General features: G+C 31.5%; 4 protein-coding genes across 4 annotated transcripts; all 4 read right to left on the bottom strand.

Annotated features, from left to right (window-relative positions):
* LOC108722816 (uncharacterized) lies at positions 1–1,775 on the bottom strand. The gene is made up of 3 exons (XM_018448120.1): positions 1,706–1,775; positions 533–1,194; positions 1–273 (listed from the first exon to the last, which is right to left on the bottom strand). The coding sequence occupies exons 1-3, from the start codon at positions 1,737–1,739 to the stop codon at positions 46–48; spliced, it is 924 nt and encodes a 307-aa protein (XP_018303622.1). The 5' UTR covers positions 1,740–1,775; the 3' UTR covers positions 1–45.
* Positions 1,776–3,085: 1,310 nt separating this feature from the next.
* Positions 3,086–4,608, bottom strand: LOC108722813 (uncharacterized). Its single transcript, XM_018448117.1, has 3 exons — positions 4,512–4,608; positions 3,402–4,018; positions 3,086–3,337 (listed from the first exon to the last, which is right to left on the bottom strand). The coding sequence occupies exons 1-3, from the start codon at positions 4,540–4,542 to the stop codon at positions 3,101–3,103; spliced, it is 885 nt and encodes a 294-aa protein (XP_018303619.1). The 5' UTR covers positions 4,543–4,608; the 3' UTR covers positions 3,086–3,100.
* An 876-nt stretch (positions 4,609–5,484) lies between these two features.
* On the bottom strand, positions 5,485–7,506 carry LOC108722812 (vitellogenin-3). The gene is made up of 3 exons (XM_018448116.1): positions 7,441–7,506; positions 6,489–7,201; positions 5,485–5,768 (listed from the first exon to the last, which is right to left on the bottom strand). The coding sequence occupies exons 1-3, from the start codon at positions 7,469–7,471 to the stop codon at positions 5,526–5,528; spliced, it is 987 nt and encodes a 328-aa protein (XP_018303618.1). The 5' UTR covers positions 7,472–7,506; the 3' UTR covers positions 5,485–5,525.
* A 2,024-nt stretch (positions 7,507–9,530) lies between these two features.
* On the bottom strand, positions 9,531–11,656 carry LOC108722810 (uncharacterized). The gene is made up of 3 exons (XM_018448114.1): positions 11,471–11,656; positions 10,403–11,076; positions 9,531–10,098 (listed from the first exon to the last, which is right to left on the bottom strand). The coding sequence occupies exons 1-3, from the start codon at positions 11,499–11,501 to the stop codon at positions 9,859–9,861; spliced, it is 945 nt and encodes a 314-aa protein (XP_018303616.1). The 5' UTR covers positions 11,502–11,656; the 3' UTR covers positions 9,531–9,858.
* Positions 11,657–15,159: the final 3,503 nt, after the last annotated feature.

The following is a 15,159-nucleotide window of genomic DNA, read 5'->3' as shown; positions in this document are numbered from 1 at the left end:
TTAACTTAATTATATTCATAACATTAGCATTTTTAATAATTATTATTAATAAGAAGTAGAAATACTTCTTATGTCATGATTAGCAAGTATCTTGGTCTCGCCCGGTTTCACGATCGCGGACGGGTCTCTCGTGGCAGGCTGAATGTCTTCCAAGATTATTTTTGTAATTTCGATTATATTATATGTCTTGTGGTTCGAAACCGATGTACCCTTCCTTGTTGTTGATGAACTAAAACTCGTTTCACTGATTTCCATATGACTAATCATAATATCCTAAAAAAATGACATGTATAAATTAAGAATAATTTCTTACGCTTCTTTTCGAGCACGAAGTATTAGCCAAAAATTGATATAAAATGTTAAAAACAAAGGACTCCGCACAAAACATATGCAAAAGTGCTTTCGGTCGAATTGGCTGAATTTTTAATATGTTGCAGTCCTTGTTATTCTGAACAAATGCCTTTAATTTGTTAAAAATGATCGTAAAAAGCATGTAAGCAAACTATTCACAATATTATCGTAGATAACTTACTAAATCGGCTTGCAAACGTTGAGAGACAACCGAATCACCATATTTGCGAAAATAACTGTCTGCGTAGCAGCTGCAATGATTAAGATTCGTCTGCTTATTAATGACAAGAGTCTCTGTGGAAGTCATATGCAATCTCGGCGGTAATAATTTTAATCGAAATCGTGTCTCATTCGGATTTGCAGCCCCAGAATGACGATATACATCGAAGGTGACATTGCATCTGCCTATAGTGGATGCGGTTTCACCCTCAAATGTGCCATCCCTGATATTATTAAAATTGTCGCCGGGATGCAGTTGCTCGGCCACCATCTTCAAGATGTTGAGGTCATAGATCCGCGTCAGCTGGCTTGTGATGATATTCTCAATGCCTTTGTCGTCAAAAAATAGCTCGATAGGCGCATCAGTGATATTTCTGCGTCGGCTCACGATATTGTCTTCCTCATCAATCATACCAAAATCGAAGCCGTCGACGTATCTAAGACTACAGCTCAGAGTATCATTCTTCCTCGGAATGCAATGCAACCGAGAGGTAATACGATAACCGGACGGATTGCCGCATGCTGGACGAGAACACTGCGGTATCCCTGTTACGTTCATGTGAACAGTGAAGATGTACTCTGGTCCATACGGCCACGCACCATCCTCGATAGGAAGTTGCACGGCTAAAAAGTTAAAATTTTTATAAGCAATTTATAAAACAATATCACTCTTATCGTTAGGTTATTATTAAACTTATTTATTGTTTATTGCGGCTTTATATTATATTTTATTTGTAACATTTATTATTTATTTATTGAAAGACGTACACTATAAAAAAATTCTTTTTTAACCCTTATACACACGATACATTCGTGTCCTACGTCTAATCCTATTTTTTTTTCTAAAAACTAAAAACACCTAACTAAATGGTCTCATCTTTTCCTATTTTTTTTAAATATATAACTTTATAAAATATTTTCTGAAGTATATGTAAGAATCACCTAATAATTTTTTTTATACTTGTAAAAATGATGAAAATGAACTTGGGACACAAACGATTTATCACGTGTAGCAAAGGTCCGAAAAATCATCATATGTGTACTAAAAGTTAAATTTTACGAAAGAGAAGAAATATAATTTATAAAGAAATATATAATTTATGATGATACATTAATTTATGAACAGTTGACTTACCTAAAAAGAATGGTATAAATGTTGCAACGATCATATCACCGTATACATAAATCGTGGTTTGACGCCACTCTTAATCTTGAAAGCGCTTTTATACTGTCTTTATATCGTTAAAGACATTCTTATTATGTAATTCATTTTAATTCACTCGACGTGTCAGCGCCAATTATATTAGAAGACTTCGTGGAAATGTAATCCACTTGCTTTTGACCTCTAACAGATTTGCTACAATTGCATATTTCCCAGATAAGACTAATATTATGTGCGTTATAATTAAAATTTTATATTTACTTAAGTTCAAAGTTTTATGCGAGAGTATATCCAAAATTCGTTGCAGGAAATATTATCCTCTCATAAAATATCCGTGACAAATATACTTTCCTCAGATGAATTATTCATTAACCTGCCTCTGAAAATATTAAAAGCCTGGCTTTTTTTAAGAAAATATACTCCCTAGAATTTTGTAATAAGTTAAAACGAATTACCCTATAGGCGCAAAATATTCCTAGGTCCTAGAATGTTATATAAATATTATTAAAAAAATTAAAATAAATTATTATAATATTTTGAGAATATTTTGCGTATAATTTTTTAATGTTACGAGAGTATTCTATGGATGTTGTATATGTCCACTTATATCAATATCCTTGATGTATTTCCTTTAACATCCCTGAAATTATTAAAATATTTATTAATATTAATTATTTTTATATTATTGTAGCTTGAATTCACAATCCAGTAACGAAAATGTCTTATCTGTCTATGTTGCATCTTGTGCTTAAATAACGTTTAATGTAATTTTACGTACATATTCAGTCCTACAACTGCACGCCAAAATTATTTTCAATCTTTAAACATATATTTAAATTGAACCGGTGTAACAGTTTTACAAACTAAAATAAATGTGTGTATGTGTGTGTATGTGTGTGTATGTGTGTTGTTATGATACTTTATAATGTTCGTACAATATTACAGTAACACTAAATAATGTTACTTTTGATAATCATGTAATATTATTAGGAGTGGATATAACCATCCATTAATATTTCAAGAATATTATTTAATATTAAATAATATTATGTGCCTATCTGCCTATAGGATAATAGATAAGAAGTGATAACGTGTGGATAGAAAGAGTTAAGGGATCAGAGAAAGAAGAACTTTAGAAGAAGGGATCATGAAAAGAAGAACTTTATTTTATATACAAGATGCTATTTATTTGATTCTGTTTACAGTTTGATAGTCTTAATTTAATTAGATATTTAATACCAGCAAATTGTATAGCTTGCCTACAATATGTAATGTAAGATATATGGTATATTATAACGTAAGATATATATTATCGAAGACACTATATAGATATACATACACACACATATATATATATAGACTGTCGCTTTAATTTATAAAATTGCTTGGTATATCGTTGTTAGTATTTAAATCGATCAGTTCGCCATAGGACAGAGTCGGAAGTTTATTTGGCGCAGGTTCAATGCTGTTTAGATTAATCTGTATCATTTCTTTAAAGGATAACGTCCCAATTTCGGATTCAGTCGGAAATCTTACTATTCCATCAAATTCAGTGAAGGTTTCGAATTTGTGTGAATTGATCTGTATTTTGCTGACAAATCTCCTCTGCAAAAAAGTATAAGGCAAAAATTTTATATATATGTACACAAATATACGCACGTGTACATACCATATCTAAGATTCCCCTTGAAAAATCGACATATCGCGGTGGATTAATACATCCCATCCGAGATTTCTCGATCGAGAGAGTCGTCCCAGGTTTCGCGTCGACCAATGGCAATATTCTGAGCCGAAAATCGGTATCTATTTTCTCGATCGTGTCAATCTCGGGTTCTTCACGCATGATCTTGTACGCGGCCGCGCAATCGCCCATTGTCGAGTTTTCCCTGGCCATAAATTGCGACATGCCAATCTTTCGCCGATCGACAATCACGTTAAACTGAGTGGCAATCTTTCGAAGAACGTTCACGACTTCCATGCGAGACGGTGGCTCGATCACCAGGCCTTCCACACCGTGCTCGTTAAATTTAATCTCAAATATTTGTTCCGTTTGTGCTTCCCGCGTCATGTTGTGCAGATTCTCGAATAATTCCGATTCCGTAATATTATACAAATGGCAGAATAGAGTGTCTGATGTTTTAGGACGACATTTTACTGTAGAGATCAATTGTATCTTGTGGACATGGTCGTGGGGGTCTGGTTTTATTATATAAGTGATATTCATATCATACGAGTATTCTGGCCCGAACGTCCATTCTGACGTATCGTTGACAATTACGTAGGCGGCTAAGTAAATTTAATTAAATTTAATATTAATAACTGTTATTTATCGCTAAAAAGATATATTTTTTATAAATGCAACTTTTTAAAACTCTAATTATATATAATACACACACTCACTCTCTCTCTCTCTCTCCCTCTCTCCTCTATTTCATCTGATCTTTTTTGCTTTCAAAATTTGAATCAAACTTTAAGACATTTTTTTAAACTTCTCTCAATTAAACTATTTAGAAATCGATGTATAGGCATGACTCAAATTAAATTTGTATACATATTTAATAAAAGATACAGCTCTAAAGCAAATTATTAAGAGTTTTTAAGAAAATTAGTGGCCGATAAATATCTAGATATATATAATTATATTTCAATTTCCTCGACAAGTTATTTTTATTTTGCTTTATGTTGTTTTTTTTTTCTTTAAAAGTTTGGATAAACGAATGCAACATTGAATGGTAGGCACGTGGATTCAAGTAGTTATACTTGTTAATGGCTTACCGACCTAGGAAGTACGGAATCACGCTGGCGTACATCTCGCGACAATGCGCCTTGCTACACTCTACACGTACGTTGATACTACTCCTCTTACACTCGTACGCTCCTTTATATCAGAACGTGCTCATAATTTAACAGCGTAATATTCAACAGCGCTTGCGTCTATAGTGAACCCCAGGATGCCGTATATTATGACCGCATATGACGTATGCACGTTCATATACATATACGATCATAAATAATTACATAATAATATATAAATAATAACATACAGAGCGTTTTAACTTCAATCTTTTGGTTCATGAAGTTAATATTATTACTGTAATTAATTCTATGGAAATGGAAATTTTTTATTACATCCTAAAGCGTTTATTTATGACATTTTGTGTCAAATAGATTTTACACTAATTTCCAAGATATTTTATTCTTTAAATTAAATTAGGCGTTCTTTTTACTATTAGATTATTCTGGTAATTATAATCGTAATATTATACCATTATTTTATTGTGACGACAAATATATTTTGTTAGGCGAAGAGCAAGTAACCATATCCGTTGAAAGTACATTATATTTTATGGCAGCCAATATTTCTTAGTCAGATTTGTGTTAAAAACAGAAGTCTCTTTACACACGAGCTTTAAACGAAGTCAAATTAGTTCACTCTGGATGTGAATTGTAGCGAGAACAATCATCGACAATATAGCGAGAACGTTTACCAAGAAGATATTCAAAGAATTAATGTCAATTCCAAGCTACATTATTCTTAAACAACCTTTATTACGATTGCATTTAATGACTTATATACTATATAAAATAATATAATTTTACTTTAGATTATATACATACGTATATTTTTAGTATTTTCAATTAAATAATGTTAAATTTTACAAACAGAAATTCCATTACAAAATACTGAATATTAATAATATATTATAGAATATATATTATTTATAACTAATTTTCATACATAGATCTGTGAAACAGTTTCCTGGATTTTCTTCAATACGATAAATATTTCTAATTATTCGTCTTCCGAAACAGTTTGCAAATTTGAAAAAGCAAATAGACTTGTCGAGGCTGGATTTTGGATCTCTGGCAGTGGAATTTTTGAAGTTTCGACGAGATCTATTCGCTTCAATTTTAGGCTTATCTTTTGATAAGGACGCATAATTCGTGATTTATTTGCTGTTTTCATTACACCTTCTGATATCGTATAGGATACAAATTTATCTTTCGAAATAGTGATATGACTGGTGGAAGTGGTCTGAAAAAAGGAAAAGACAGATTTTGATTTTAAAATATTGTCCAAGCCAGTAATTTTAAGAAAATTGTTATGTTACAAAACAAGTTTCGTGATATATATATATATATATAATTATTTAATTACGAGAAATCGAACTTTTGGAATATTCAAAAATGATAAAAAATAGATTATTTCAAAATCTTTATATCAAGTTTTAAATACGGTGGTCCACTTAAATCGATCATCTTGAATATTTCATTTATTTTTAATGCTATAAAAAATGTTTCAAATGAAAGTGGTACTGTTTCGAGAGGAACGTATTTTGATCACGTTTCACACCTTATTCTTACACATTTTGACATAAAACATAAAATATCTCGTAAACTACTGGTTTTTTAATTGATATCTCTATCTTAATATCTACTTTTATATGCAAAATAATTAGAAGAATCATATTATGTAAAAAAATCACATATTTCCGTTATAAAATTGAAGATGATCTTTATATTTTTTTGGAACCTCCACCTAAAAACAAACAACGTGACTAAAATACGTCCCCTTCAAAACCGTTCTACTTTCATTTGAAATATTTTTTTATATCATCAAAAATAAACGAAATGTTCAAGATGTTCGATTTAAGTGGATCAGCCTGTATATTAATAATTGTTTTCGTTGGAAAATTATTAAGAGTATCTTTTCATTTATCAATTTAAATAACTTTAAACAATTTCTTTATCGTACCATATCCATATAGAGTTGCTTGTCACCGCGACTATAATCCTCATCATTTCCAAAGAAGTATATTGTTCTTCGCGGGCATCTTTTCGGCTGTCTGTTTTTTTCCACCTGGAGCCTCTCTATAACTAAAGGACGCTCGAGTTCTGCGCTTGATGGCATGAATCCGATCTCGAATTTCTCACTCTCCTCAATAGAATCATCGTTATTTTCCTGGAAATCCAGATCTTTACGAATGATCTTAACGTCAACTTCGCAGTGACCCACTGTCGAATTTTCCATAATTGTAAATCTATCGCGACGTTCCTGCATTTCGAAACCAACATTCAATTGGCTGACTATACTCTTGATCATGTCGAGCCTCCATCTAGGAATCGATCTGTGTACCACCAGATTTTCAATACCTTTTGAATTGAATCTAATTTCGAAGGGTTCATCGCCCACGAATTTGTACCTCGTGGGCACAAAATCCTTCGCGTTCGAGCATCTATTGTCTTTTGGATCGGGACGTTTGATTAAAGAATTCTGGAAGTGGCAGCTGAGACTGTCGTCTCCCTTAGGTCGACACTTGAGCTCGGTAACAATCATAGCGCAGAAATTGTCGTTTTCCTGAACAATGTTGGCCAGGGATGTGTTTACGAGAACATCATACGTGCATTCTGGACTGTAACTCGCCCATTTGGTTTGTTCATACTGCCGATCGACAGTAACATTTGCAACTATATAATACAAAAAGATAGCTAGATAGATTGATAGAGATATAATATTACGATTGGTAAAGAGAAAAGTGAAGTTAATTTTTATTTATCAGATGAAAACGTTTTGACAACTAATCGAAATCGATATAAATAAAAATAATGTAAAATGTGATTGTGAGATACGAATTACTGAATTTTTAACATATTATTCCACTATATAAAGTCTGTTAATAATATAGAAACAAATTTTTAGAACATACCTAGGAAAAATGGCAGAATCGTCACTAACATAGTTGATATTCTCACTTTGACTGATGCTTCTGCCTGTCATCCATCTCCTCTTTATAGGAAAGATCTTGATGTCTTAATTTATAATCATCTCCTTGAAAATAATTTCGCGGAATACCATTTCCGCTTAAATTATGCAGATATCTTCCGTATTGGATGTGATAAGAACGTTGCTTTCGTACTTATTGTTAGAATTGCTTTAATAATGGCACGCATTGCAAGTGCCAGATTTAGATGTAATTGCTAAATTTGTCTGCGTTTGTTAATCACTGTTCGTATATATATCTTTATATATGCATAATCACAAAAAATATATATGTTTGTAATTTTTTAATAAAAAAACATTAAAAATTATATAAAATAAATACAATGATGACATAAATCAAATGAAAAATATATAATGCCTTGTTGAGCCAGCCATTAGATGTACATGTGAAAAATGATTTATTCTATTGAATGTACATATGTTTCGATCCACGCTTCAGATCCTTTTCACTGTACAATACAATCTGAAGTCCGTCAATATATTGCTTTAACGAAGTCATTATACTTCCCGATGCACTATGCAAATAATTAAAAAGTAAGGTGCAATTAATCCATACATTACATTATACAATAATAAGTCAAACAATAATTAGGTACAGATATGATCTTCGAAATGTGCAAGAAATAGAGATGTTAGGTATATTCGAACGTTGGGATTCATCTAATAATAACCATCATAGGTCAATGCATTATTGAGAAATAATAACTTAAATAAAATAAACATTGAAAAGATGGAAACTCATTTACTACTAAATAAGTTCTCATAAGCCTTATAATAATTCGGTGTCAGTCTGTAATTTAGGCTATTTTTTTATTCTGAATGTGAATCATCTCGGAGATTAGTCTTTTATTTAAAATATCTCTTTTTTATCTAAAATTTTAATGTTATTCCAGTCAAATTCATGCGAGTATTCCATACGATGCTCCGTGATTACTGATCTTTGCTGTTTTTTGCTATTAATATATATGATTTTGGTGTTCGCTAATTCTCGCTTTTAAAGTACTACGTGTCTGCCCCACATATGATGCATCTCATTGTTTGCATATTTTGTACACTACATTGATATGCAATATTAATGAAAGCCTGTCTTTATGAAACAATTCAATTTATTAACACTTCTATATGCCATACTGACTATTCTATTGTTATTTAAATAATTCTTAATTTTTTCTGAGATGCCGGAAATATAAGGTACAGTAAAATATTTTTTATTATTACTCTTCTCTCTCTCTTGCCATTCCTATCACGTCTGTCTCATAAATGAAATTTTAGTCTTTGTTTGATTGTGAAAAAATCAGCTGCAACGGATACCCATTGTTTAATAATGTTTTTATGATCTTGTTAAGATTTTTGGTGTGAAAAATAGGATGCGACAATAAAAGATCTCCATCTATTAACTCCACTATGACTCCTATTTTTTGACACATCGGATGCTGAGAAAAATAATTTAGATAGCGACCTGAACATGTGAGTTTTTAATACCAATCATACATGATAGTTATTGTATTTCAGCAAAATCAAAAATTATGTTACAATTAATTTATTACTGGATAAATACAATTATTTAATTTATTTATTACTGGAAATTAAATAAGTAAAATATTTATTAATCTTTTCTGATATATGTACAATAACAATTACAATTACAATATAATGCATTATAAAAAATATTTTTAATTTTCTATTAAATATACATACATATATGATTATTCTTTATATATAAGAATAAATATACGATATCCAAAATTTTATTCAATTAACTCTATAAAATTCAAAGTGAGATAGAAAATAAAGTAAGCCAATGCGAATAAATTCAAAACGGCAAAAGACAATGTGATCGTTTCATAAATTTTACAAGGAATCTTTAGACGTTAAACAATTGGATTTGCAAATGATATAAATGACATTTAACAATACAAATTTTCGTAATTAAAAATTGATGAATTGGATTGATTAAGAGCAAATTTTGATAAAGTACAAAGATCATCAATATAAGTTTAACTTTTATTTCTTGCCGTTCTTACAATATCATACAAGTAAATAAAGCTTCGTTCTCATATATGAAAATTCAATACTTCTAACTACGATTGTCGTCGTATTAATTATCATTATATAATTTAATTTATAGTTATTCCAAATGTCATTCACACTCACAACGTAATATTTGCAATATGCTTATGAAAATGCAATGTGTTGCACAATTCCGTAACCGTCTGAAATTTACATAATAGAAGGATGAATCAATCAAATTAATATAAGTCACTTTGCGACAAGTGAATTTCTTAATTTCGCCTTTCATATCAAACGTCTGTTCATACACCACCAAACGTAACATCAAAATCATTTAATTATCTTCCTCAGACGAATCGTCGATTAACCACCTGCCTATGAAGACACTAGCGGGCTCAGCTTCTTTTACAGCTGGCGGTTCGCTTTTCGCAGCTTGAATCGATTCGAGCCTAAGCCTTACGTTCTCGTAAAGGGTTGTTATCACGGTCTCAGTTATTTTGCTCGTTGTTATCACGTTCGAGGTACCTGATATGAATTCTGTTGATGTTATTATGATGTGACCATCCGACAAACTCTACAGTAAGAAAAAAAGAGAATAAATTCAATTAACGCAACAATCAAGAGTGTAATACTGTATTAAACATTACTTTGTATATTGTTTTAATTAAATTAAGATTGAATTCAAATTTATATTAAGTTGGAATCGATTTAAAAAGTACTAAGTAATTTATTAATGTATATTATATATTCGTCATGTAAATATATCTGTCAAAATTAACAATCGCACGGTAATATTCATGTAATTAATTAATTACGGAGGAATTTACAAGTAATCAATGTAAAAAATAAATGTACTTAAGTGATAAAAATGTGCTTACAATGTCAGACATAATATCGCTCTCTTCTCTGAAGCTTTCAGCGTTGCCGAAGTAATATGGCACTTTGTGCGCGCACATATGCAGATTCCGGATCTTTCGTATCTGCACCAGTTTGCCATCTTTCAGGCCGAAGACCGGCCTGAGCGCGTAGCTGAGTTTCGCGTACAACGGACGTCCCACAAGTTTCTTATCAATCTTGAAGGTCGTGTAACACTCGCCTTGGGTAAAATTCTCCATTGCGTCAAAGATAATGTCGTTTCCAACGCCATCGAGGACGGCACCTACGCTTAGCTGGCCCACAATCATACGGATCATGTCAAGCTCGCGCGGTTGAATGTTTTCATTCACCACTAGACTATCCAGCCCCCGCTTGTTGAACTTGATCTCGAACTGATCCTCGTTGATCTCGTAAGCCGGCTGCCGGTTTACCAGACCGGCTGGTACTACTGATTCCGACGGGTCCAGACTATCCACAACGAAACTGTTTGCCTTGGAGTCCTCGAAGTGACAGCTCAACATGTGACTGCCCTTCGGTTGGCAGATCAACTTTGATACCAAGTTTAGCCTTACACTGCCATATATACCTTCCTCTGGGATCGCCGTGCAGTTCACCTGGACTTGGAACGTGTATTCCGGCCCATGTTCCCATGGCTCGTCCACGGTGAGATGCGCGGCTGAGGAAAAAAGGTCATTACATCATTGCGCGCACTAGGCAAGTTATGACAGCTGATCAGGCGACGTATTATTCGACCGTCAGCTTGAATGGGCCGGTTAAGCCTGAATGAACCTAGATTAATGCAGTGACGTCAAGCAGGCCGATGTCTACGGTTAAATATCTCGATTACCTAGCGTTTTTCGTATTTCTGACGAGCAGTTCAGTAACGCGATTGAACGTTCGATTCGCGACGTGTCGATTTGGACGCATATCATTCTGGCTACCAGTACTTACAATACGACGGCCTTCGGCAAAATGAAATTCAATCACAAAGTATTGGAATCGATAGACGCGGTTCGAGTTGAATCAGTCCTGACTCGCTACGCGGTGTCACGATAATTTCGAATTCTCACCTAAAAAGAACGGTATCACTACCACGTTCATGGTGACACCGTGCAACGTTGATCTACTTTAATGGAGTTACTGATGTTCGAGCTGCTCTTATACGAGCGGCTAAACTGCACTACTGACCTCTTCTTACGATTAGCGAGCTCCAATTTATCCAAACCCGTTCTCTGTTTGTCACGGGAAAATAAAGCGTCTGCGTAAGAATAACATATTAAAGATCGAGCAATGGCTCAACAGCAAATAAGAAATAAATAACGAAAAGGTTACTTTGCAGATTTAGCTATTTGTCAACGTAATTGAATAAACACATCTACTTTCGAGTGCATACTTATGTTTAAACATAAGAAAAATGTTTATATATATATATATATATGCTACTTTAATTTGTATAAGCAGGAAACACTATATACATCTACAGATCTACTTTTTATGTAACCGTTTTTTGAAATATTGAGTTTAAACAAAATGGCAGCTGATTAATGTCAACAATTCTTCATAAAAAATCTTATTTTTGGCTTAGTTTTGACTAGAAAAAAAAACGAAATATTCTAACAAAAATTTTACGTTAAGAAATAGTTTTTAGTGTCTAGAAAAAGTATATAAAATTGCAAATCGATTAGTCGAACCGTTTTCAAGATATAGTGGTTATGCGTTTTGAAAACCATAGTATGCGTTTTGAGAAAAACGCGTTTGAAATTTTATGTTCATCTTGCACTACGAAAACAGTTTTACACACACTAAAAGTTTTACACACACACACACACACACACTAAATAGTCTATTCCAGAGCCATATAAAGCAAATCCTGCTGGTGGTTACTTCTAAAAAGTCGCTTTGACTTGTTAGCGCACGCATCTCCGCCTGAAGTGCGCGGTCTTCGTCTACTGCAAGGATCTATCTGGATTGCTTGAAGGATTTACGAACAGCATTGCAGATAAAACGATAATGTGTACAAAAAATAAACTTAACAAAAAATAAGCAAGAGAATCAACTTCTTACTATTAGTTATTCGAAGTAATTTTTCTTGTTAGCCTCGCTATAATATCGAAAGAAAAAATAAAAAGTGTTAGAAAAATTTTCTTACCACAAATTGTATCTGTCTTTCCATACCATGAATTAGGAAACAATTCCCACGTATAGCTTCGACAAAAAAGTACACTTATAATAAATACTACAAGGTATACATTAGAGGAAAAGATCGTGCACTAAGATTTTCCCGAGTTAGATTTTAATTTGCCCTTCGTGGATGATTGCTGACACTGACAATAGGCAGTGATGAGTCTTAATCGAATAATCGAGTAGACCTAACTGACCTAGGAGAAATGGCATTATGAACAAAATCTATCTCGACGATTATTACTGTCGGTGGACAAATCCGGTTTTTTTCTGAAGAAATCATGTTTATATTATATTATACATAAAACATAATACAAGCAAGTGTTAAAATATACATCTGACATATTGGTACCGTGCATTCGCATCAGATGATACGATCATTGATAAGAAACGATAGAATGATTAATGACCGTTTCTACCAAAGTAGTTTAATTTTAATCTCGGTTCAACTAACTCTTCTTTGTCTAATTTTAAAAATTATTGAAATAACATCTCGTTTGTAACTAATTTCTTTTGTAGTCTTATTGTTGAATGATTTGTCACCGTATTATCAATAGAAAGTTTAATGAAGCGCTCTACACAAATATTATTTATCGCTGTGCTAATAATGTATATATAACATTTATATAAAGAATAAAAGCATTTAGAATGCGTGTGTGAATAAGCAATACATTAATAAAATTGAGATCGCAAACTCTTATTGTCGAAATGGAGTACGCGTGCCCTACAACGTATGTCGTAAGACTCGATCCGTGTGGTCGCGTCATAATTGAGGTATAAAATATTATTTGAACAGCCGATACAACGGAGTGCGTTTATTGACCCAAGGTCATTGTAATAATTTCATAAGCGACGAAGTACGCTCGACATGCGCGGTCTATGGGCGATTTAGCAAAAGCAAACGTTGATATAGCAATCCTGTGCGCTAACATACCATAGTTCTGAATGCAACGCATCTCTTTCTTCGCAAGTTCTTGAATTAAAAGTGTATCTCAACATATTATTTGCAAGAACGCTATGATATCAAGCCGACAGATACGTCCGTGCGAGCATCGTAAATTTACGAAAAGCGCTATTACAAAATTGAAAAAAAAATGTAACTTGTGGAATGATCTTGGCTAATACTCAAGCATGGCAGCAGATCAAGTGACATAATTTTGCCATTAACACGTGGATAAGACAAATTGCAATATTAAAGTAGGTAAGATGACTGATAAAATGTGACAATATGTACAAACAAATAAGTTAGCTTATACATATGCATGTTATTTAAACTCTTTAGCGTAATGTCCGCTAAAATAAAAGTATTTTTTAATAAATTTGTGATTTATTTATTTTATATACTTTACTTATTTTATATTATACAATTATTGAGTATTATAAATCAAACATAATTTAAATTAAATTATTGCGATAAATTTAATATTTTATTTTAAATTATTTGTATTGCTATAAGTACTTATAATTAATTTATATGAGTGTGTATATTTCTAAATGGCAAGATATGATTCAAAATTGCAATAATATTGTAATGATTTTTTATATCAATAATTATATTATAACAAATAGAACTGATATGGCCATCTAGTAGTTAACTTTGCAATTAGAAGTATTTTTTCTCAGTCGGTAATTATGTTACCTTAGCGTCCATTTTGTAAGAGGGAGAGTACATATAGTATGTATGTATATACAAATATGTACATATATGGTATATATGTATATTCATATGTAAAATAGCATACATTATGTATATAAGATACTGAACTAATTAGATTAAAAAAGTATGAAAGCTATATATAGCACCTATATTAGTATTTTTTAACGAACTATACGTATATGTACATATGAAAGTTGTTTATAACATTCTATTTTTATTGGACAACACATTTTTTAATTATAGTTTATATATTTCATTTATTATCTTTATTAATATAAATTAAAATTTGAAAGATAATAACAAAAATCTAAATGTTTTTGTACATAATAATAGTACTTGAAGTATTCAAAATGCGACTTATTCTAAGTATTATTACGATTCAGATTAGTTACAAAGATATAGAACAAATAAATATTCTGTTTATTTACAGGATAACTGATTTTTACATTGGAATGTAAATTTTACACAAATCATCTAGAATTCTCAAAGTATTTATATAAAAAAAATTAAGTTTTTTGTCATTATTTTATAATTTCGATCGATACATTTCTATTAGAACACAAATAAAAAAATCCTGCTTCTTATTGTAATAACCTTTGATCTAAATGGTAAATCGCAGTTAATAAATATTTCATCTTACTTTTAAATGCAATCTGTAAAACTTTTTCATAATTTTTTTGAAATATGTATAACACATCTTTAATTACTTTAATTACTTTAGTTGATTTAATGATTTAAATATATAATAATAAATCATAAATCAATGATGACATTATATAAGTTAAATATAACTGTTCAAATTAATACGGTACTTATAAATTATTTATTATAGATTCGAAATAAAAGATTATTTAAGATTTAAAGAGACTTGATTAGAGATTAGAATAAATAAATATGACTCTGGAATAATGACTCTTATGT

The sequence above is a fragment of the Mycetomoellerius zeteki genome, unplaced genomic scaffold, assembly GCF_001594055.1.
Source record: "Mycetomoellerius zeteki isolate Tzet28-1 unplaced genomic scaffold, Tzet1.0 scaffold22, whole genome shotgun sequence".
Taxonomy (NCBI): Eukaryota; Metazoa; Arthropoda; class Insecta; order Hymenoptera; family Formicidae; genus Mycetomoellerius; species Mycetomoellerius zeteki.
Note: the sequence above shows the minus strand (reverse complement) of the source record. Positions and strands in the feature narration are given on the sequence as shown.

Excerpts from the sequence above, each read along its gene's own strand:
- LOC108722816 (XM_018448120.1), bottom strand. The coding sequence starts at position 1,739 with ATGATCGTTGCAACATTTATACCATTCTTTTTAG. Across the intron at positions 1,195-1,705 it reads ATTTATACCATTCTTTTTAG|CCGTGCAACTTCCTATCGAG; the intron begins GTAAGTCAACTG and ends TTAACTTTTTAG. Across the intron at positions 274-532 it reads AACGTTTGCAAGCCGATTTA|GATATTATGATTAGTCATAT; the intron begins GTAAGTTATCTA and ends TCATTTTTTTAG.
- LOC108722813 (XM_018448117.1), bottom strand. The coding sequence starts at position 4,542 with ATGTACGCCAGCGTGATTCCGTACTTCCTAG. Across the intron at positions 4,019-4,511 it reads CGTGATTCCGTACTTCCTAG|CCGCCTACGTAATTGTCAAC; the intron begins GTCGGTAAGCCA and ends AAATTTACTTAG. Across the intron at positions 3,338-3,401 it reads CAAGGGGAATCTTAGATATG|AGGAGATTTGTCAGCAAAAT; the intron begins GTATGTACACGT and ends ACTTTTTTGCAG.
- LOC108722812 (XM_018448116.1), bottom strand. The coding sequence starts at position 7,471 with ATGTTAGTGACGATTCTGCCATTTTTCCTAG. Across the intron at positions 7,202-7,440 it reads GATTCTGCCATTTTTCCTAG|TTGCAAATGTTACTGTCGAT; the intron begins GTATGTTCTAAA and ends TGTATTATATAG. Across the intron at positions 5,769-6,488 it reads AGCAACTCTATATGGATATG|ACCACTTCCACCAGTCATAT; the intron begins GTACGATAAAGA and ends TCCTTTTTTCAG.
- LOC108722810 (XM_018448114.1), bottom strand. The coding sequence starts at position 11,501 with ATGAACGTGGTAGTGATACCGTTCTTTTTAG. Across the intron at positions 11,077-11,470 it reads AGTGATACCGTTCTTTTTAG|CCGCGCATCTCACCGTGGAC; the intron begins GTGAGAATTCGA and ends TTTTTTCCTCAG. Across the intron at positions 10,099-10,402 it reads GCGATATTATGTCTGACATT|AGTTTGTCGGATGGTCACAT; the intron begins GTAAGCACATTT and ends TTCTTACTGTAG.